Raw genomic sequence first — 21,760 nt, forward strand, 5'->3', positions numbered from 1 at the left:
ACCCCTACTGTAGAAACAAAGGCAGCAGAATGGTGTAGTTTCATATAAAGGGCATAAACTAGTCACCAATATTCTGTCATTAGTCTTAGTTGTTTTTTGATCCTTTTTGTTGCAGTAAAAATAATGAAATAGTCATTTCAGAAGTGTAGCTGTGTCCTTTAGCCACCTCCTTCTTGGCCCTCTTCTACCCCAGGATACACTATTAACAACTCCACCCACAGCACAATACCTCCAGTGTGCTGCTGCTGAGTTCCTGCTAGTGTTATTTTTACTTTGCCTTTTTCACCGTAGGGGAAATCTGCTGACCCGGACCCTGGCAGACATAGTGCATAAAGAAGACTTTGTTCTGGATTCTGAGTATCTTATCACGCTGCTCGTCGTGGTGCCAAAGTAAGGCAATAGTGTGTGCACAGATGCTTGATGTGGTGTTGAGTTTCAGGCCCAAGCACCGGATCCGGGCGATGCTGAGTCAGGTTGGGGCACCTCATCAGCGCTGTGGCTGGGACATGGGTGGAGCTGTTAGCAAAGAAGAAAGAATGGTTTCTGCCAAGAGTGGTGCTGGCACAAAAGGAGACAAAGACTGCTCCAAAACTGTAGCAGGACAGAATTGGGATGTGGGTTTTTAATGGTTACGAGTGCATTCTCAATCAACCTCCTGAATAGTATGAGCTAAAAGAAAAACAGACTGTTAGTGGAGCAGCCATAAGCTGTCCAACTCACAGCCTCTGCTGGCCATACACTGCATCTGCAAGTGCCTACATGCAGGATGACTGCCACTGCCATCAGTCGTGAAAGTTATACAGTGTCCTCCTCAGAAGCCTACACGAAAGTTTCCCCCTCCATATAGCCCTGTCCCAACACACACATAAGGCACCATCACTTTTCTGTATGTATCACAGGTTACAAAAAGCTGAGATAAGTTTATTGAGTTTATTATTTGCACATTCTTTCAGATTCTTCCTAAAAACAGACTTCTTGCTTTGCAAACTCTTACCATCCCCCAGATCCCTTTCTCCCAGTGCTGGCACTCACCATGATTACAGTCTAGCATTGGATCAGCTCTGGGGTTGCACACAGCAGATGCACCACACTTACCCATGGTAGGGGTCCTGGAGGATGGGACACTGTGTGGCAACCTGGAAGTATGTGCCAAAAGCCATGTTCTTCCCACCATCAGCTTCCTGTTGTGAACCCTTCTTCAAGCTAAGACCCAAGTGAAAACTGAGGGTGTAGCATTGAGGGAAACATCTCAGCTGGTGACTAGGAGAGGAAAGGACAGGAGAGGCTTAGTGTATCTTAATGACATAACCCAACACAAAGAACTCCAACCCTTCTACCCTAAGCCATTAGCTTAATTAACTACATATATCAACACATTTCCTTTCCAGTATATAGTATTTATTTACTGTGCTTTGTTTTGTGTTGCTCAAAGGTCAAGCTACATACAGTGGCAGAAGACCTATGAATCCCTCTCAGATATGGTAGTGCCTCGCTCCACCAAGTAAGTGAAGTTCCAAATTAAGCTCCCTGTTTGTTCCAGAGATCCCTGCTATATTTCAGCCAAACTGCTGGATCCTGGAAGGAATCACTTATCTAATGCATGGGCTCCACATTAACATATTTTCAATTGAAACTAGAAATTACTCTGTTGAAGGGAAGTGCAGATGAAAGAAAAGAAAAAATAATTTTATTACAATTAGCTTGTTGTTCCTTTTTCAAGTAATCTAGTTCTTTCTACTTTCAACCATTGCCTTTGCTTTTTTGCGTAAAACAGACAATTTGCTACAATAATCAAGGCATAATTCAAACACGCAATCACATACAACTTTATGGAAACTACTTTGCAAGAAGATCAAACACTAAATTTGCACTTTAATTGCTTCTTGCTGTACAATAGAATAATTCAGCATACTATCATTTGCATTAGCAAATGCCATATTAACTTATCCTTTCACCTTAAATATTCCACTGCTCAGCTCACGCAGACCACGAGGTTCAATCCAGGGCACAAAAGCTGACAGTGCTATGACCTGAACTGGAAGAAGTGGAAGCAAGCTGTTTGCTACTGCCTGTCTCAAAAACACAAGTGCATGGAAAGGTGGGGGAACACTACCAGGAAACATAGACAAATCAGGCAGGCAGAATGTGTGTACTACAGTGGGTTCAGGAACTTAACTCATTGAGTTTTACATTGGAGATAGTGCAGCTGGTGCTAGTAAAGTCTTTGTTCCCTGTTTCAGTCACAACAGTTTTCAAAAAGCAGGGTGTTGTTCAGTATCATAAATGAAAATAAAGAGAACTGCGAAAGAGGAAGGTGAGGAAGGTAAAAAAGGCGTGAGGGATTTGCCATGACAAATCACAGCAGTGGATTTCCCTCCCACAGAATGATTGCTGAGGATGCAGAGGGAGGACTCTTCACCGTGACCCTATTTAGAAAAGTGATGGATGACTTCAAGGCTAAAGCCAGGGAGAACAGGTAAGTGACAATGACTGCTAGTCAGGGCAGGCTAGTGAGACATAATGAAGATAAGGTGAAGCTTATTCTGTGTGCAGTATGCTGAATCCATCACTGAGTTTTACGACTTCTTGACTGCTTGGGATGCTGCTGGCCCTAAAGCCACTGGCAAGGCAGGGTGGGAAGGAGCTGTGGCAGCAGAATCAATGATCCAGTTCCTAAAGCACCAAACTACAGATCCTGGAATTGTCCTTCCTGGTCTCACGCTGATAGCAGGAAGCTGGCTTTCTAGGAGTGACTTCAACTCCCACCCTCCACATACTTTAGCTTGTTAAATGGCTACAACTTTCTGTACCTGCTTCTCCAGAGGCAAAAGAAGTGAGTGTGCATTTTGCCTGGACTACAGCTTGTGAGAGCAAATGTCATTCAATTGTAGGTTCATGGTTCGAGAATTTTATTATGATGAGAAGGAGCTGAAATGTGAAAAGGAAGAGCTGATGAAATTAGCTTCTGATAAGAAACAACAATATGTAAGTAGCCCCTCAAGCTGATGGCCTACATAAAGCAGCCTTTGCTACCAGCGTGCCTAAGCATCTCTCACTCAGAAATGGCTTTATGGTTCCAACAGTCTCCTGTGAGCTCCATTTAGCCCATAAAACTGAGGCATGGGATAAATAACATGATTTGCCCAAAGTCATTTGAGTTTCTGATAAACTGGGAGTCACTACCAGGTGCCTGGGAACTGTTCCAGCAGCCCATGATGACCTCAGTGGTGTGTTAGCTATAGGGCTGCTTCACTCAGCGAGGGGATCACAGTACTGTTGTGTCTGTTCTCATAGGGCCCATTACTGCGCTGGCTGAAAGTGAACTTCAGTGAAGCATTTGTGGCTTGGATTCATGTGAAAGCCTTGAGAGTTTTTGTTGAATCTGTCCTGAGGTGAGTGAGTAAACACACAGTGCAGGCAGAGATTGCTGTGAAAGTCAAAACGTACAGTTCTCTTCCTGGTGCAGTTCCTTTGTGGGTGGAACCCTTACACACCTTGTTTTGTGTTGGTCAAGGTGTGTCCCTTGCACACTTCATTCCAGGAGCTCAAGGGAGACAATACAGATGTTTACAAAAAAGGTGACACACAAATTTGATGAAAAACAGTTCTCTGGGGGCACTCACAGGGAAGTGGAAAACAAAGATACTATTTAGTTGACTTTTGGCTTCAAAAAGAAAATGCTTTCCAATCAGGAGGCAGCATTGTTTCTGCAACACACCATCAGATGGCATGCCTGGAGGCTGAGGAGGGAGAAGGGCAGGAGCAGAGAGCTGTGTCCCTTCGCAGCAGATGATCATGTATGTTGATGTGTTTCAAGGTATGGCCTTCCAGTAAATTTCCAAGCAATGCTGTTGCAGCCAAATAGGAAGTCTGTAAAACGCCTGAGAGATGTCCTAAACGTGGTCTTCAAACACCTGGATGAAGTTGCAGCAGCAAGTATAATGGACGTATGTATTTGAACTGCAAGTGCACATGCTGTAGCTTGCCTCAGCTTAGCCAAATGAAACTTCCACTGCCCAGGGGCTCCAGCATGCATGTCCTCACATCTTGCAGTGCTAGGAGCTAGGGTGCAGCTCTAATCCCTGGTGGTTACAGACTAGATTAGGGTAACAGCTAGGCTCAGATTATGATGCAGATGTATAGAGATTGCTTGTATTTTCTGTTGCAGCATCTGATGTTCACAGCTACCAGAACAAAATAGGTCTGCTCAATTATGGCAGTTCCTCTGCATAAAAGGCTTAAAGTCCTTTATAAACATTCAGATCAACACCAGCAAGAAAAATGAATTTGGAGCTAAACGCTAGGACTGTGACACCTCTGTCCCCTGTAAAAGGCTGTCATTCATAAATAACCTAGGCCTTAAGCAAGCAGTACTTGCTTTCACCTTCCCCAGATCTTGAGTGCACAAACATTTTAGGCTAAAGTAATAAATAGAGGCCTTCAAAATAGCCTAAAACCAGCAAACATGATTCCCACTACGCTAAGGGAGGACAAAGAGATGAGTCGCTCTAGAGCTGACGCACACAAAATTGCTACAAGTTCACGACAATGAAGCCCGAATTCTCAATGCTAGTTATGTTAGACAGCCTGAAACAAGCAAAGACCAGATTCTCAGTGGTGAATGTAGGAGAGGAGCACAAAAGCAATCCCCTGTAGCTTTGAACTGCCACTAAAGTCATATTATTTCCTTTTCCAGCCTGGCATGGACATCCCTGGCTTACAACTGAGTAACCAAGAATACTATCCTTATGTCTATTTCAAGATTGACCTCAGTCTTCTTGACTGCAGTTAAAGAAAAATTGCTCAAGCTTCGTCTATTAATTTTCAAGACTCTAATGTTATAGTAAAATGATCTTTAGCTGCTGAAAGTCAAATTAAAATGCAGATGCTGTAGCAGGATGATCTTCCTACCACTTCCAATAATTTTTACAGTGACTTCAATATAAATATTCCTTATTCATAGTTTTACAAAAAAATATTTCAGAGGCAGGAGGTACTATGGTAGTATTTATTTTTTTTTGGTAAATTACAAAGATGGAGTATCTACAGGACTTGAAATAAAACAATTTAAAAAATATGGTGGCTAATGGGTCTACTAAGTCTACTAAGTCCTGTTTTTCTAACAAAAAAATACCCTAACAGAAAAAGTAGAAAGCATCAGAGCAAAGTCCAAAGTTCTTTTAATTTAACAAAAAAAATGCCGAAAGCTTAAGAGGAAAGATCCTCAAAAATGCTGAGGAGTTTATTGTAGTATGACTTATAGTCCCAAGTACTCGTGAGTTTAGTTTTTGCAAAGATAATTCAGTTAAAACAGTTCCATTAGATCTCATCTGCTGGGATGACTTAAGAGTCAGACACATCTCTTGCACCAAATCAGCAAAGTTGCTACTGGTTCTGACACTGCCTTTCACAGGGATGAGCTACAGGCAATCTCTTACAGACACCAAATGACAAATATCCATATTAGGTTATTTCCTTGAAAGAAGGGGAAACTTTCAGCTCTTTCATTCCTCACTTACAAACAAGCTCATCACATGAGGGTCACTTCACTAGACACCAATATACAAGACATGGAGAGCAATAAAATAATAGTATTTTTATTAAAAAAGCAGCAGTAAACATCCCTATTCCCAGTTCCCCTTCCAAGGAAATAGCAATTTCAGATCAAAACAATGTCAGATGGGAAGTGAAGAAACATTACCCAATTTGCTGGAGACAGCACTAGGGTGGTTTTCTAATAGCACCTGGAAATCCTCATGCCCTAAAATGGGGATTAGCTTCACCACTAATCCAGGGGAAAGACCAACAACTCCCAGCATCTCCCATTGCAGCAGCAACCGCACTTCCATTGTATTAATGATTTTATGAAGTCTGGGACAAAGAAAGAGAAAGCCCCTGAGAAGCAATAAGAAAAGGAAGACTAAAGAGCATTTAAACTAAGATTGTCCATCTAATCAGGCTTTAGGCCAAACTGTCAAGATCTCACAGCAAGGGGGTGGCTTAGGACTCCCATCTGCACAAGCCTCTCTATTCTACAGTTCATTTTTCAAGAGTCATCCAGAACAGGACAGCTTGTATCATGTGCACCTTTCTTACTCTATACAAGACTAACACTGTGTGTCAAAAAATATTTTATTCTTTAATTGAAACAGAAGCTGACCAGGTTCCACCTCCATGAAAAAAAAAAAAAAAATTACATTTAACATTGGTTACACTAACAGCCTCCAGGAACACTCAAACAGCACACTATCCACAGAATAAAAACCAAGATGTTCCAAAGAAATATCCATGTTGTCCTCAAAATATTTGTAACACAGAATACAATCAAGTTTACTGGTTATGACAATTCATAGAATTTCTGCAATGTTTTCTTGAGATGCGTACAGTCCACTGCTGCAGTGCATCAAACAGCACAGTTTGTCACGTGCTATTCTCCACATAAAGGCCACTGAAATATCCGTCTGATTGTGATCCAGGCTGCAAACTGCTGCGCAAACTCTCCCAAGAAAAAAAGTTTCCTGAAGATCTCACAGCTCATCTTTATCCCAGTCATCCAGATCCACATCACTGAGATCAATGTCATCTTCAACTGGAAGCTGTGAAAAAGGGAAGGTTTTGAGCATGTATTTAGAAGTACTTAATGCCAGGAGATCCCTGACTTAGAAATATTCTTACTTCATCCTGAGAGTGAAGCTCCCTCCCGTCATCTCTTTTGTTCATAAAACTAAAAGTGCATTAAGCACAGGACAAGTGATCAGAGTTTGGACTGAGGCTTGTTTTCTACTAATAAAAATACTCCAGATGAAGGCAATACAAGTAAGCTCTGTAACAAAACTACTACCATATTCCGTGCTTTTCTTTGTCTGAAGTAAATCAAAGGACTGCAGTAACTTTGTTTTTTACAGCAATGTTGAACCTTAAGAATGTCCACTGAGTCACTGTGTTATTTATTACACAGTTTACCCGACAAACTTTCTGACAGTAAGACCTTGATGTCAAGGTCAGCATACCCCAGAACCAAAGTCTCCACAACACTGGGGTCTTGAATGCAGGCACTACCACCTCCCTTACTCAGCACTGCTAATGCACTTCTGCCTCAAGGGATTCAACCTTCAGATCACATCCTATCAGCTAGGCAGAAGCATCTGGTCCACAATGTCAGACAATTAATTTGGCATTTGGTCTGCTGGCAGGATTTAGATAATGCAAAACCATCAACAAAACTTGCCACAATCTTGTAAGAACAAGAATTTTCACATTGACAGTTCTTAGTTACTCTATTCTGTCACTTCTAAACCCAGCAGTTCATCAGCACTTTTAGAAATGGAGCATCTCTTACCTCACCATCTTTGCCATCCCAAGGTTCAACTGAATGAATTTTGGGGAAAGCTCCACCACCCACTGGTGCTGTAGAGCCACGACCAACAGAGAGTTCCCTGAGAAAAAACATGTAAAAATTAAAGTTCAGAAACTTCTCCAGCCTTCCTCCACCTGGAACAGTGCCTGCTTCAGATAAAAGGAAGTCAACTTTAAGATTTCGTCTCTTCAAGCAAATCTGAACTGTCTTTTGGAAGCAAAAACTTTTCAAATTGAGAAGTAGAAAATGACACAGCCCTTAAAGCAGCATTGAAAATTTACAATTGGATCCAAAGACATCTGTGACCTACACTATTTCATATTTCAGCGGTGTAACAATCATGGATAAGTACAGACATTTAACAGTATGTTGTTTATCACTTAAGGCAACTCCAAGGAGAGTCTACAATTCTATTTGTGGAAGTCACCTGCAACTGTTACTCAAAATTACCACAGATCTTTTTTAGTGAAGACTAAGCCTCCATGGGTTCCAACAGATACAAGGTAACCAGCCTCTGAGACACTCCTTCCTGCCCTTGCTAGTTAGGCTTGCTCAAAAAGCCCAGCATTAAAACCCTGAGGAGCTAATCCCTTTGCATTCTTTCAGAGGCAAATAAGACTGAATTAGCATTCCTCCCTAGGTGGATTCCACAATTTTTGTGCTCTTCACAGTGCCAGTTTCCTTACTTGTAGTCAACACTGCTGAGACTGCCTATTAGATTACAGAAGCTGCCTACAGCAGCTGAGTTAACAGCCAGCCACACCAACTGTGATTATACTTTCTCTAGGCAGCACAGCTGAGCTGAAGTGTGGAAAGACAATACCAAACCAATTACCCAACGATATAAGCTGTTAAATTGGCTGTTGTGTTCTGGAAGCACCATCCACCCTCCCCAGGAGAGGTTTCACAAAGATGGATTTTATAGACTAAGAGAATTTGCCATGTCTGAGAAAGGCAGATGCTTCTCTAATGTGCATTAATTAGTACAAACTGTCTGGTATTTTTCTCTTCTTACATCTGAATCCTGAATTTTACTTGACGCCCTAAGAATGTTTATTTTTTGGCATTAAAAAGAAAGTCTGATCACTTGGTAAGATCTTACCTGTCTGATCAACAGGTAAGAGAATATAGCATTGATTCCATTAATCCAGAATTAAATAGAATTGATTACCAAGTTATTTCCTGAGTTACAGAGAAGAATTTTTCAACATCAAAGCCCACTTCTGTCAAAAGTTGTGCCAAAACTACCATTTAACTCTAAACGGCCAACTTAATTTTGCACACCACAAAAAGGTAGTGACTGCTTTATTGCAATCCTCACTGAAATCATTCCTTACTCCAGTGAATTCTAATCATAATTCTCTTAATTGTGCAAGTATTGTCTGATCCTCAAGAGTCCGATTTTGGCCTAAAGAGTCACAGCCCCAGTTACAGAAAGATTCAAGTCACTTAAAGATTTCATACCTGAGGAACTCATTAATCCCTTGCTCACTGAATGATCCTTTCAGAAGGGCAAATTTCATCTTGCGAGCATTAACAGCAGCCATTGCTGGATACCCAAAGCCTCCAATCCCCAGAGAGCTCTCAAGATCTGACTGAGCACCTGCTTCTGTCCACAGCCACCTTGAGGAAAAGACAAAACAGAATATTAACAATGAAGATAGGCACTACAATAATTTTCAAGTCACATAAATTCTGCAACCCTGCAGAGTTCAAGCGGGGCTCTGAACTGCCTTTGACACTGGCAACTGTTACTGATATCAGCAGGGAATAGCAGGGTCCCGATCTTGAAGCTTGCACCAGAAGAAAGCCCCTCCTCAGCAGCACCTCTAGGCCAGTCCCATCCTCACAGCCACTGAAAGCTGGATCAGAACAGCCATTGCAGAGAAAGAACTATGTTATTAAAGTGAACAAATTGCTACACTTTTGCCTGTATTAAGCAAGGTTTAAAATTATCAAGTCACAGATCCAAACATGACAAAGTCCTGCCTAAATATCACTAAAAAGAACTTTTACCTAAGGACACTCAGTATTTGTTTCTCACTGGTCAGGTCTCAGTTCCTGTAATGCTTAGCAAGTCCCCTGAGTAACCTCTGGAATCAGCCAATCTCAGCCTATTCCCCCAGGCTTTCATACCATTTTGCCCCTTTTCACAGCAGTCTGTGTGACAGAACAGCGCTCACTTTCCAATTAAGTTCCAGAGATCCTCACCTGCACTTGAGAGGAGGTGGCAAAGCCTGATGGCCTGCTTCTTTGACAGCATGAAACTTGTTAATAAACTGTAATTTACCTTTTTTTTCCCCTGAGAATTCAACATTCATACTGGCAGACTCTCCCACCAGCAAAAGACTAAAAGAAATTGCCCTAAAATATTTTAGTATTCAGGACAAGAGTAAAAGTTGCTTAATCTCATTAATGCTCCAATATCTTGTAAATGCAGAATTGGAGGTGGATGAAAAGAAAAAAAAAATAGCAGGTTATTCTAAAGTCACAGCATTCCCTCCCCAGTAATTAGTGAAATACCACAGTATGCTACCCTGAACAAGGAACAACTCTGATCTGTAGTTAAACTGTTATTATACAAATTTTATCCCATTACCTCCAGAAATGCTCACATCTTTTCCAAGATAACCAATCTACAATGACACTTACCCCCACATTTTCTTTTTGTATTTTTCAGCCATTTTTAACATGACATCCAGGTAAGAATTTCTCCCTGAGGCTCCTGTTAGACAGAATTGGACGAGTTAAAAACCACAACTACATGCTCTAAGTGACAAATTCATACAGAAGTCTGCTTGCTTGTATGTGTACCTGTGTCAAGAATATGAGGCAAGACAGAAATTATGCACAGCTGATGAGCATCACAGGTAGTCTTCAGAACATCCTCACTAATTATCTAGAAGAAAGCAGCAGAAAGTCAATGAGACTTGGTTATTCAGTTGTGACTGCATTTCCCTCCAACAGCCTTATAATAACTCCATCCTACAAGGTAATAAGCATTGAAACAACTTGACACAAAAGTTGATGAGTCTCCCCTACTTCAATGGTCCCGGCAGCACAAGAGTAATTTACAAAGTAAATTTACAATTCACAAAATCTTTTGTAGAGACTTGCAGCAACAGTAGAGTAAGTGGTACCAAATAAGGCTTACAGAAAGCACAGTAAGATGTCACTTGTTGCTCAAAATCACTGTCCTTGTCCTGGGCTGGGAAGAGCACCCCTAGGACCGTGCAATGCCTGCTGGCACAAGGAGAGCCAGCAGCGAGCAGCTTTTGCTGCATGTGAGATTGTTCAATCAACAGTAACAGCAATACTGGGTTTGTGGGATCTGCCTCAAAAGGAATCGATCCAGTGACCTGCACCAGTGGTCTCCAACCTCTGATTGTGCACCCCACCAGTAAAAAAATTTTTAAGCATGCAGCCCTAGTATCTGTAAATCAATTATATACATATACGCATAAATAAATATGTACTAGTATATTAACATTTAAAGCATAATAGACATTTTAGAAGGATGAGAAATATGAACTAAGCACCATTTAAAAATATCTTTATCAATCCTACAAATGTTTTAAGTTTTTTCCTTCCTGCATCCCAATGGATTGTCTTGTGTGCACCTCACTTTGGAGACAACTAATCACCATTTCAAACGTACCAACAGAAAGTGGAAACCAGAAGTTGCCATACAGGGGATGGGGTTTCTTGGGCAAGCAAAATTGCTTACCATGCACCTCCCAATGGACAGCTTACAAATGACATAGCCCTGCCCTCTTTTTGTGAGAAACAGATGGGGCACAGAGCCCAGCCTCTTCACTCACTGAAGAGCGGACTCACACACCCTGGCACCATCCTGTCCGTGCCTTCACTGCATCAGTTCTGATCATCTTCCAGTCAGCAACAAATTCATAGTAGAAATAAACAGTTAGCTTTCTGTTATTTAAGTCTTGTCACCCTTTACTTTCTGGGGCAAAACAGTGCACAAGCACCACACTTAGGCAGTTTTATTTACAGTTAGTACAGTCCTCTTAAAATTGTTGCCAAGAATATGATGGAAAAGCAATTTGAGAAAATAATGCAGAGGTACCTCCAGGAGCTCAGGTGGTGGTGCATTATCAGAAAACAGATCCAGAGCACGAGCGATGATATCAGATCTAGTTCTCCCACCATCATAATCAACAGGATCTTCACCTTTTTGGAAGATTTTAATGGTGGGAAATCCACGAATCTGCAAGACAAGTTTAAGCCATCAGCTCAAATAAACACGAATTGATGGTGGAATTGAATATGGTAGAAATTATCTGCTTGTCCAATGTGTTCTAGATTAAGAGCAAGGGAAGAGATTTAAGATTTACATGTATCAAGTCTCACAGCATGTTCTTGACTTAACTTGAAGACTTTTGTAGCTTTCTACCTGTGCAACAATTCAAAACAAGGTTAACATACATTGAAACACTGCTTCAGTGTTTGGCTGATGAACCAGCAATGGTTTAATCTCAATTTAGATGCACCAAGATCGACAGGTTTAAGTATCATGAGGACTATCTTTACTCTTCATATTTATTAGACATCGGTGTCCCAATTTGTCTGTGCGGGGACAGCACTGTGACTACATGGCAACAAGTGGACGTTAAAGTCCCTCTGCTACACTTCCAGTAAAACTCGCTCAATGTTCCTCTTTGTCAGCCATGTGCACTTACAGGGAAACTAAGCAGCACACTGTAAGCTCTGTGGACTGTACTAAAAATTAAAGAGTATCAGTTTATTTTGCGTGAGCAACACATCTGATCTGTGCAGCCAATACTGTCGGAGTGATCCCTGCTAACTGGTTCCAAGGTGTATGGGTACATGTGTGGGTTCTGGAGATGCCCAGCCAGCATACAAACAGTCTGAAAAGAGAGACCTCTCACTTTAGATGATAAAGGCATACAAGATCTTACGGAAATAGATGACCTTTTTCATCAGCAACATCGAAATTTATTCTTTTCCTCTCTCCCCATTTATTTTTATTGTTACTGACATTCAGGAATTAATTATTTGTGGAAAAAAATTGTATGCACCACTTATTTTTAGCACAAAACTTTTAAGTAGTACCAGATTAAGGAACAGTTCAGTAAGCATTGAAAAGAAATCTGACTTAATAGAGAGGGAAAGAAAATTGTAACCACTGCAGAGCACACTCACCCCATATCGCCCCGCCAGCATCTGATTGACTGTTGCATCTACTGCAGCCAGCTTTACTTTTCCTTTTGTTTGTTCCTTCACCTCAGTGGCAGCAGCTGCCCATTCTGGCTCCAGGCTGAAAAACACAGTAAAAGTGCTCTAAGCTCTTTGAGAGTTAGCAAAAGTATACCACACTTCAACATTACATAGTGCATTCCACTCAAGGAAATAAAGTCTCTGCAGAGAATGACAAGAGAGTTATTCCAAAGGAGACTAAGGTCCTGCATTAAGGAAATAAAAGCGTAGTATAACTCCTGGATCTTATTTCTACTGATAACGGAGAATTTTACTGCTAAGGAAGAGTGCAGCCAAAGCAGCACCAAGGGGCCCCGAGCAAAAGCCCACACATTTTTATTAAAACACCTTACAGAAAACCCCACTTCTGGTGTACCAGAGACGAAAGGTCTCTTTTAGGGGGACTAAGGGTATCAAACAAAACCAAGCACTAATGGGAACTGAACTGTCAAAGAAAAGCCTCATTTACTTTTTGCAGTGCCCACACCACGGGGCATAAAACTCCACCATCCACACATCGTCACTATTGATGACGTTCTTATCGAAGGTGTCATCAGTCAGCTCAATCACATCCTTCTTGTCTCCACCTCCACTCTCCCGGCTCTGTAAGAAACAAACAGACCCTCCTGTAAGAGGTAACCAAAGCTGGTTTCCCACATAAGCCACCTCCTGTGTGTCGTGTTGTACCAAATGGTCTTTATTTGAGTAAGATAAACAACGGGCAGTGTTAGGTCATACAACTTTCCCATTTTAAAAGTGTCAATACACACAGCCTACTCCCACAGCACTTTCAAGAAACAGCAAGTAAACCTTCTCTTGAAAAAAAAAGAAAAAGAGAAATCAGGTCAAACTGACTACTGAGAAGATGTGGGAGCACTTTCCCAGTTCTTCATGCTCTGATCTGTCCAAGAACAAAGTGCTCTCCAACCGCTACCTCCATCTGGAACTGTGTCCTGGTTTCCAGGCAAAACAAACATGTGGGAGTGCAATATACACTACAGGGTACATTCCACCCAGCTCTTCTACCTGGCCAACCTGAGGATGCCACAGTGTACTTGCACCATGATTTAGAGACAGCAGTAGGAGCCAGAAGCTTTTCAATTTACCTTCAGGGAGGAAATCCAGCAAGCTAACTTCAGAAAAACACTACCATATTAAAAAAACCTATCCATCCAGTTTAGACTAGGACTAGGCAAATGATACCTGAACCACTTGGATAATGGGGCTAACAGGGACCTCAAAGTTCAAAAGGAGATGCACCTGGGGAATAACAGCCCCATACACCAGTACATGTTGGGGACTGACTAGCTGAAGAGTAGCAAGAGAAACCTCAAGGTCCTGGTGGACAAGATGAATACAAGCCAGAACTGCACTCCTATGATAAAGGTGGCCAAGAGCCTCCGAGCTGCACTAGGCAGAGAGTTGCCAGTAGGTCTGAGGAGGCAATCTTTCCCTTTGCTCAGCACAGTGTGAAACACGTGGAGTGCTGGGGCCAGTTCTGGGCTCCTCAGTAGAAGAGGAATGCACGCACTGGAGCAAGTTCAGCCAAAGCTGATTAAGGGTATGTGATGAGAGGGTGAAGGAAAGTAAAGAAAACGACAGACTCTTCTCTGCAAAAGCAAGAGACAAAAGGGTATAAGTTGAAATAGAAGAAATAACATTCCATGATTCTATTAACTTAAATACAAGAGAAAGATTTCTACTGTGAGGGTGATCAAACACTGGAACAGGTTGCCCAGAGACTGCAGTCTGCATGGAGTGTCAGATCTAGGAGATACTCACAACTTGATGAGACACAACCCTGAGCAATCTGCTTAGCTGACCCGGCACTGGGCAGGGAGTAGAAAACCTGCAAAAGTCCCTTTCAACTTCAACTATTCTGTGGTGGAATCAGGGGCACAAGCTCTGACCTCCTGTACAGGACAGTCTCCAGTTGAAAAACAAACACACATTCCCTGAAATACCTGTTTCCCAGAGCTGTATCCTCCACTTCTGCCACTAAGACGTTCTTTCACCAGGGACCGAAGAGCACTTAGAGCAGCTTCAACAATAGCATCACTTGTCCTGCCACCTGCAAAGCAGCAAAGTGATTAAACCACCAAAAGGCCAGTTTAAGGTCAGCTTCTAACTTAGTTACAAACAGTACTCCCTCACCCTAATGACTTTTCAGGAAAAGCAGGACTGGGCTGTGAGTGATACAGTCCTAGTGGTGGGACATCTGACTTCAGCACAAGAAGCAGGACTGACTTCACTTTTTAGCAACCCAGCTTATCTGATGAGGGGTGACTGTGGCAAGCTCCAAATAAATAGGAAGAAAGGAATAATTCTTTGGAACTGTCTATCAACCTCCAAAAACTACGAACTGCAGGTGAGACTGTTAGTCCATGCTAAGACATACACAGTTTGGTTAAACCAGTCCCACCCATCTGTCTCTGAGTTACTATAAGCACTAGACAAGGAGGAAATGCCACACAAGACATCATTAACAGCTACCATAATTGCTGTATTCAGGGAAGCTTTTAGGCATGTAACATGTATTACAGCATCACATTTACCCTGATAGTCCTCTGCTTTATGTTTGTTGGCTCCAAATATCTTGATAGTTGGAAACCCTCTGACTCCATACTGTCCACCCAAGGACTGATGTTTATCTGCATCTACTGCACCCACTTTCACTACACCCTGCAGAAACAAAACAAGAAACAACACCTAAGAGAAGACTTCTAAACTGATTTAACACATTTCACACTCTGCTGGGGGCACAGAAGAGGGGGAGGAGGTGAAGAGGGAGGGACAGTTAATAGGACTGTAAGAGAACGGTCACCAGAGGAGAAGTACTTCCCCCAAAAGTATTAAATTACAGAACATGTAATATATGTCCATTTTTTAATTCAGCCTGACTAACTAAATTTTAAATTGTTTTGGTTTTTATTTAGTTGGAGTTTTTTTGTTTGGAGATTTGTCTCTTTGGGTTTTTTTTTTAGAAGGGGAATATATATTTTACAAAGGCAAGAATTCAGCAAATCACTAAATGACCAAGTTCTTGGTAATTAGAGAAATACTCATTCCCAACAGCTTACAAAGCTGTTTTCAGTTCTGGAAAACAGTAATGGGAATTCACACAGAAACAACTGACTTGCTTCCTCCACAATTTAATGTCTTCTTTTATAAGGAAAAACCCCAAACCAACTAAACAAAAATCCTGACTTTTTAAGTGCCTGAATGACTACTTCTCTGGCTGGACAAGTATGGTTAGAGTGATAACGGTTTTAAGGACCAAACCCCACCTCCATGTTCCCAAGCCAGACGGCAAACAGCCAAACTCTCTTAAATCCACTGCCATAAGCACATTTGAAAGGCTAAACTTACTTTTAAAGCTGTTGCTGCTTTCTTCCACTCAGGGGTTAGTCTTTGACAATGACCACACCTTTTAGAAAAAACCAACCAAACAAAAAACAGTAATTGTCATTCAGATCTGACAACTATTTCACAGTCACTCACTGCAAACTGTGGGAAAATGAAGATTTACTCATAAAGAGGAGAAGAGGCTATGTCACAACATCACATCATCACTTAGGCTTCAAAAACCTCCACACTATATAAGTGCGTGCACACACACGTATATGCAAATATCTCAATAGCTACCTTTCTTTCCCAAAACAGAGGCAAACGTGAGCATGAAAATACAGATTTGCACACTAGTCTGCTTGTGGCAAGCTAAAATGGACCTGTGATAAGGCCTAAAAAAATTATTCTAGAAGTAACTTCTTAACTAGCAAGAGTTTGTGGCACAATTCCTGGAGGTGTCTGAGGGAGAAAACCAACAGCATATAATCACATCATCACAAGTCTGCAAGGAGAGGAACTGCCAATTTCCTGTTCTACACTTCATTGCTACTGTTCAATAAAGCTTCTCATTGCCCATAAACTGCAACACTAGAAGAGGCACAGCAAGCCTTCCCCTAAACCTCTCCGTCCAGACACAGTCAGGCTGTTGCAATGAAAGGCCACTTTCTCCAGAATGTGGAGCTTTGGGATGGCAATATCACAGAGGATTTGTACAAAGATGGAATATATATCACCAGAATTTAAATGGAAGAGACTCCATGCTCTGGACATGAGCAGGACAGGAGACTAAGAGAGATGCTAAATTAAGATGCACAAAGCCAGTAGTTTTCAATGGAAAGTGTAAATTCTAAGTGTGAATTCAGATTTGTGCTTTCACATTAGAATTACATTCAGAACCATGCAAGTGAGGGGCCTTTTCACTTAGCTATTGCACTGTAATCAGTCATTTTTAATACTAATTTCATCAGAAAAACTGAAGTAGTAAAGTGTATAAGGTTTTGTTATCAGACCCTGTTTGCCAACTTGAAACAAATTCCTGCCTTCTTCCCTCATGAGGATATTTAAAACAAGAATCCCAAGTACAGCTATTTTGCTAGTCATAAAGCCATCAAAATGGCAACTGTGTTGCCAACAAGTGAAAGAAACCTTGGGCTGATCAGCAGAAAATTCCTATGCTGCTCCTGTGTAAGAGCAAGCAAGTACACAGCTGTAATTCTTACCATGGGGCGTAGAACTCCACTAGCCACAGGCTCTCACTCTGAATGACCTCCTTGTTGAAGTTAGTTGGTGTGAGCTCTATCACATCATCACTGGCCGAATACAAACCATTAACTGCCAGGAACAAAGTGCAGCTCACGGTGCCTACAACAAAAAGCAAAGCAATCAGCATTCCTGTTCAACATTTATGATTCTCCTGTTGCCATGGCTAAATCATCTCCCCAGGCCCTGCAAATCAGCAGGGGTGGGAAGGGATTCCAGTCTGACCACATAAAAAAAGGAAGCTAAGCCAAGATATATGCTTTCTCTCCTCACTTCAAACATGATTCCACAGGACCATGTAATATAAGCTCTGTGCCTAAATCTAGCTGGAGTTAGGCCACTCCTGCTATGGCTCTCCAGAGCACCTTTCGTCAGAGCTCCTACCCTACCTCCTACTGGTACCAGACCACCAGAACTTCCGCAGGGTTTCCCACATAAAAATTCCTAAGCCAATTGTTCACACCTCTTGCACAGCAGGCAGTCAAGCACTTTTTTTACAGGATCACATAATGCAGGACTGTCCTAACTGGGCTTGGCACAGTTACACTGATTTTAGGACCAGCACTTGATGGACTGGTAGCGTAATGAGTTCCTTCATTCTTGCTCATGAGGACCTTAGTCTACCATGGATTTCTCTCTGTTGTATGACAGGTGAATCTCTCTGGTTAACAACTCAAGCACTCTGAGAATACTAAAATATAACATGAAAAGATACATGGAAATTGCTTTCTCTTATGACTTTGTACTTCTGATCATTTTTGGAACTTATTATTGCTTGAGACCTTGTATATAAAACCTTGTAATCCTTCCTTTTACCAAGTCAGAGAGATTGAGAGATGATTTGATGAGGAATGACAAGCTTCTCTGCAACAAAATCCACCCAGCAAAAGACTTCTCTTAGTCCACTAAAGACTGGGGGGAGTAAGAGCCCAGACACCCAAGTTAGAACCAGACAAAAAATAGCTTTGCTGCAACTGGTTAATAACTTGTATGGGAAGCTACATATTATCTCTTAAGACTGAATGTGAGAGGAAGACACTGCTCAGTGATGCAGAAACTCTACAGCACATGGTACACAGACTGCACAGCATCACCCACAGTTTATTAGTCCCACTCAAGAAGAGCCAGTTCCATCACCTCTATTCTGCAGCTGAGAGAAGCTGACAAAAACATCTTCCAGGTTACTCAAGCAGAGATCAGGACTGAATTGCCACACTACAACCCACTGCACCACTATCCTTTCCTTATGGTTTCTTCTAGCACAAGGACCCAACCCTTTTCTTTTGGGGTGATCATTATTGGTTTCCAGCACTAGATTTACATGTAGATTGGCTCTGTTCCTTCAGTATGCCCATACACAAACAGCACTTCATCAGCACTGATCAACTGACTTCCAAGGCGATCAGTGGCTGTCACAGCATGGTACGGTGACCTACAGTAGCAGCTGCTGCTGGGACAGAGTAAGAAAACAAGCTCCCTGAATGTTACAGTCACTCTCGAGAGCAAAAACCTTCTCTAGATGGAATGAGATCATTAAACTGAAATCAGTGTATTTTGGTATCACCTTTTAGGTAATCCCTGACACAATACAGTCAGAAGACTGAATCGCTCAGCCGTTACTGTCCCTTCAAACAGAGAAGTTCTAGCTTATGCGAAAACAGTTGCTAAAGAGAACTCACAAAAGAAAGCACATGGTGAAATGCACCTAGTCACGTATCGCTGTATTTTTTTTAAACTATGACTCATGAATGTTTCACTATAAAAAGGAAAGTTATGCCACTAGTTCAAGGTTTGATTCATCTTTAGCAAACAAAAAGATCATTTTCCTACAAGCATCTAAGCCAGAAAAATTCAAGTCTGTCCTTGTTATTAAGGCAAAAAGAAACAGATAATCTGATTTCAAATGTTGTTTTCTAATACTGGCAAATCACACAGACATGAGCGTTATTAAACCAACTAAGGCAGCTCCATACTGCTATTACTCGTCTTCACTGAACATCAAAGTTCCAGCTGTAAAGATCCGTGAAAAAAAGCTTTTGTCACGGGATGACGGTGATTATTCTGTGAACTTCCTCCTTCAACTACCTCCTCCTCCAGCAGCGCTCGGCGTGGAGCTCACAAATCCCTGTACACGTGCGCCCGGCGAGACACAGCCTTGGGCAGCGCTCCCGGCACCTTCCGCGTTTCCATCGAGGGGCCCGAGTGGGAATCGTTTACCGATTCCCCCGGCACACAAGATGCGGCAGCAGGAGGAGGGGAAGGGGAACACCAGATCCTCACAGGCACCTCCGTTTGCCTTCGGTCACCGCTCTCTCGCTGCCCCTTTCAGCACCGGACCCCAGGGCAGGGCAGCCAGGCAGGCAGGAACAACACCGCCGCTTACTCAAATCAAAGCAGGTTTTTTATCTATTAGGATGAGAAATAACCACCGTTTTATTTATATTTTTTTGTTGCTGGGATCTTTAGGCCTTTAGGATGTTTAGTATCTCCCAGTCTGCGCTCCGAAAACGCACCGAGCAACCCCCACCCCCTCGGCTTAGAGGCCACCATGTCAATTAGACCATGGCACTGAGTGCCACGTCCAGTCTTTCCTTAAGCATCTCCAGGGACGGTGACTCCCCCACCTCACTGGGCAGCCCGTTCCAACATCTAATCAGCCCTTCTGTGAAGAATTTCTTCCTAATTGCCAATCTAAACCTCCCCTGGCACAGCTTAAAACTGCGTCCTCTTGTCCTGCCGCTCGTTGCCTGGGAGAACAGGTCGACCCCCCTTGGCTACAAGCTTCTTTCAGGAGGCTCCCCGTTCCGCCCGTGACCCGCACGGCCCCGGGCCCCGCTCCCCCCACCGCGACGGAGGCCGCAAAGCTGGGGAGAAAGAAGCCACATCCCGCCGTGCTTCTCCGTGTCCCGCCGCCCCCTCAGGCCGTCCCCCGGCCCCTCACGGCTCTTACCCCACCACAGCCGGCCCGCGCCGCGCGCCCCCATGGCTGCCCCGCACTCTCAGCTGCCGCCGCCGCCGAGGCCCGCGCGCCCGCCCCACCTCCGCCACGCGCCCCGCCGTGTCCGCCGCCCATTGGCCACGCCGCCGCTCGCGCAGCGCCGCAGCCAATGGAGGGCGTCCGCGTCAGCCGCTGCGGCACGCGGGGGCCGCGAGAGGCTCTGAGGGGCGGAGGAGGAGGGCGGTGGGGTCAGGGCTGGGCGGGGTTGGAGCTAAGCCGGGGTCTTGGGAGCTGCAGAGTGTGGGGGACTGCCTGAGGTGTGAGGGGGGAGCGTTGGTGCCCTGAGGAAAAAAGTCTCGGTGTGCTTGTAGCAGTTTCCTAGAGTCTCTCCCTGGCCAGAGCGCCCCAGCCCCTACGCCTCAGCGCTGAGGGGTGACCGGGCCTGGGCCGAAGCCCGCACAGGCCTTCAGGGAGAAAGAAGGCAGGCCAGGGATTTGTCCTGTTCGGTACCCGAGCTTTGCTACTGCCTCTGAGTGCAAACATAAGCCTCAAGGGCGGTCTAAATGGTCTCACTGCGAAAATCAAGGCAGGCATCTAGATTTGAAAAAAAAAAAATTCCAGTTGCAAGCTCACCTGTAAAAGTAAAAATTAGCTCAGCTGGGTCTGCTGCAGACCGAGGAAATGCAAACGGGGGAGGGAACGGCTGATGCATCCTGATATAAGCGCCGTGAAACCCTAAGTAACCTGTTTGCATCCGACAGAGGCTTGGAAAGTTTGGGTCCATCAGCACAGCATGTATATGGCTATTGTGTATGAAAAACCAGCATCTCAGTTCAAAAGCTCTGAAAATAGCTGCCTCGAAAAGCTGGTAGTACATCCACCCCTCTCACCTGCAATGGTTGCACACTGAAGGTGGGCACTAGAGGTTGGTGGGCAAAGATCCAGACAGGCTTTTGCAGAGCTAGGAGTACACGATTAGGTGAGCTGTGAATTTTTTAGTGTAGCAGTAGTAGCTGGACTTCATGTATCATTGAACTAGAATTTTTCAGCGGTTGGATCTGTAGTGGTCAAAAATTTTACCCCCATTCACACCCCCATTGGTTCATGCTCACGAACAACACTTTTCAGTACCATTCAAGTCCTGCTTTTTCAGAGCATGGAATTGTTAATACAGCAGTGAGAACAGGGAGCCATATTCATCCTCAAGTTGTTTCAGAGGTTGAGGAACAGGGGCTCATGGAATAAAAATTTTAATCAGAATGCTTACAAAATACTGACATCTTGGCATTTCCATCAGTAAATGAGAAGCCTGAGCAGGCGGGTTCAGGTTTGTGGCACTTCCTAGACCTTAAGATAAAACATGTCTCTTATTTTACTGACTCCTACAGCAAATAGGAGCTGCTTTGCAGACCATCAATTAGTATTTCTCTAAACTGTCTCCTACGTTCCACTGGTACGATGAAAAAAGTAAACATGACAGGTCAGGGCACTGTTGAGCAATTAGCATGACATTAGCTCTGGATAAAATTCTCAAAACAGAAATCATTAAAGAATAGTTTAATGGTGTGTAAATTAGCAGAGAAAATTGATAATTTGGAGAGGGAGAATGGCTAATAGAA

General features: G+C 43.1%; 2 protein-coding genes across 2 annotated transcripts in view; one reads left to right on the forward strand and one right to left on the reverse strand.

The window, feature by feature from the left end:
* Positions 1–5,162, forward strand: part of ATP6V1C2 (ATPase H+ transporting V1 subunit C2) — an 18,681-nt gene extending 13,519 nt beyond the window's left edge. The window contains exons 7-13 of the mRNA XM_027713378.2: positions 292–390; positions 1,433–1,501; positions 2,384–2,476; positions 2,892–2,985; positions 3,295–3,392; positions 3,818–3,947; positions 4,697–5,162. Of these exons, the coding sequence (XP_027569179.1) occupies positions 292–390; positions 1,433–1,501; positions 2,384–2,476; positions 2,892–2,985; positions 3,295–3,392; positions 3,818–3,947; positions 4,697–4,792 (679 nt within the window). The 3' untranslated portion in view covers positions 4,793–5,162. The remainder of the gene's footprint in view (positions 1–291; positions 391–1,432; positions 1,502–2,383; positions 2,477–2,891; positions 2,986–3,294; positions 3,393–3,817; positions 3,948–4,696) is intronic.
* Positions 4,995–20,227, reverse strand: PDIA6 (protein disulfide isomerase family A member 6). Its single transcript, XM_027713376.2, has 13 exons — positions 20,154–20,227; positions 17,164–17,305; positions 15,965–16,022; positions 15,151–15,277; positions 14,560–14,666; positions 13,065–13,198; positions 12,542–12,656; positions 11,445–11,585; positions 10,172–10,256; positions 10,010–10,082; positions 8,822–8,980; positions 7,340–7,436; positions 4,995–6,596 (listed from the first exon to the last, which is right to left on the reverse strand). Exons 1-13 carry the CDS (start codon positions 20,185–20,187, stop codon positions 6,528–6,530), a joined length of 1,341 nt encoding a protein of 446 aa, XP_027569177.1. The 5' UTR covers positions 20,188–20,227; the 3' UTR covers positions 4,995–6,527.
* Positions 20,228–21,760: the final 1,533 nt, after the last annotated feature.

The sequence above is a fragment of the Pipra filicauda genome, unplaced genomic scaffold, assembly GCF_003945595.2.
Source record: "Pipra filicauda isolate LSUMZ 115617 unplaced genomic scaffold, ASM394559v2 scaffold485_size447873_pilon, whole genome shotgun sequence".
Classification (NCBI taxonomy): domain Eukaryota; kingdom Metazoa; phylum Chordata; class Aves; order Passeriformes; family Pipridae; genus Pipra; species Pipra filicauda.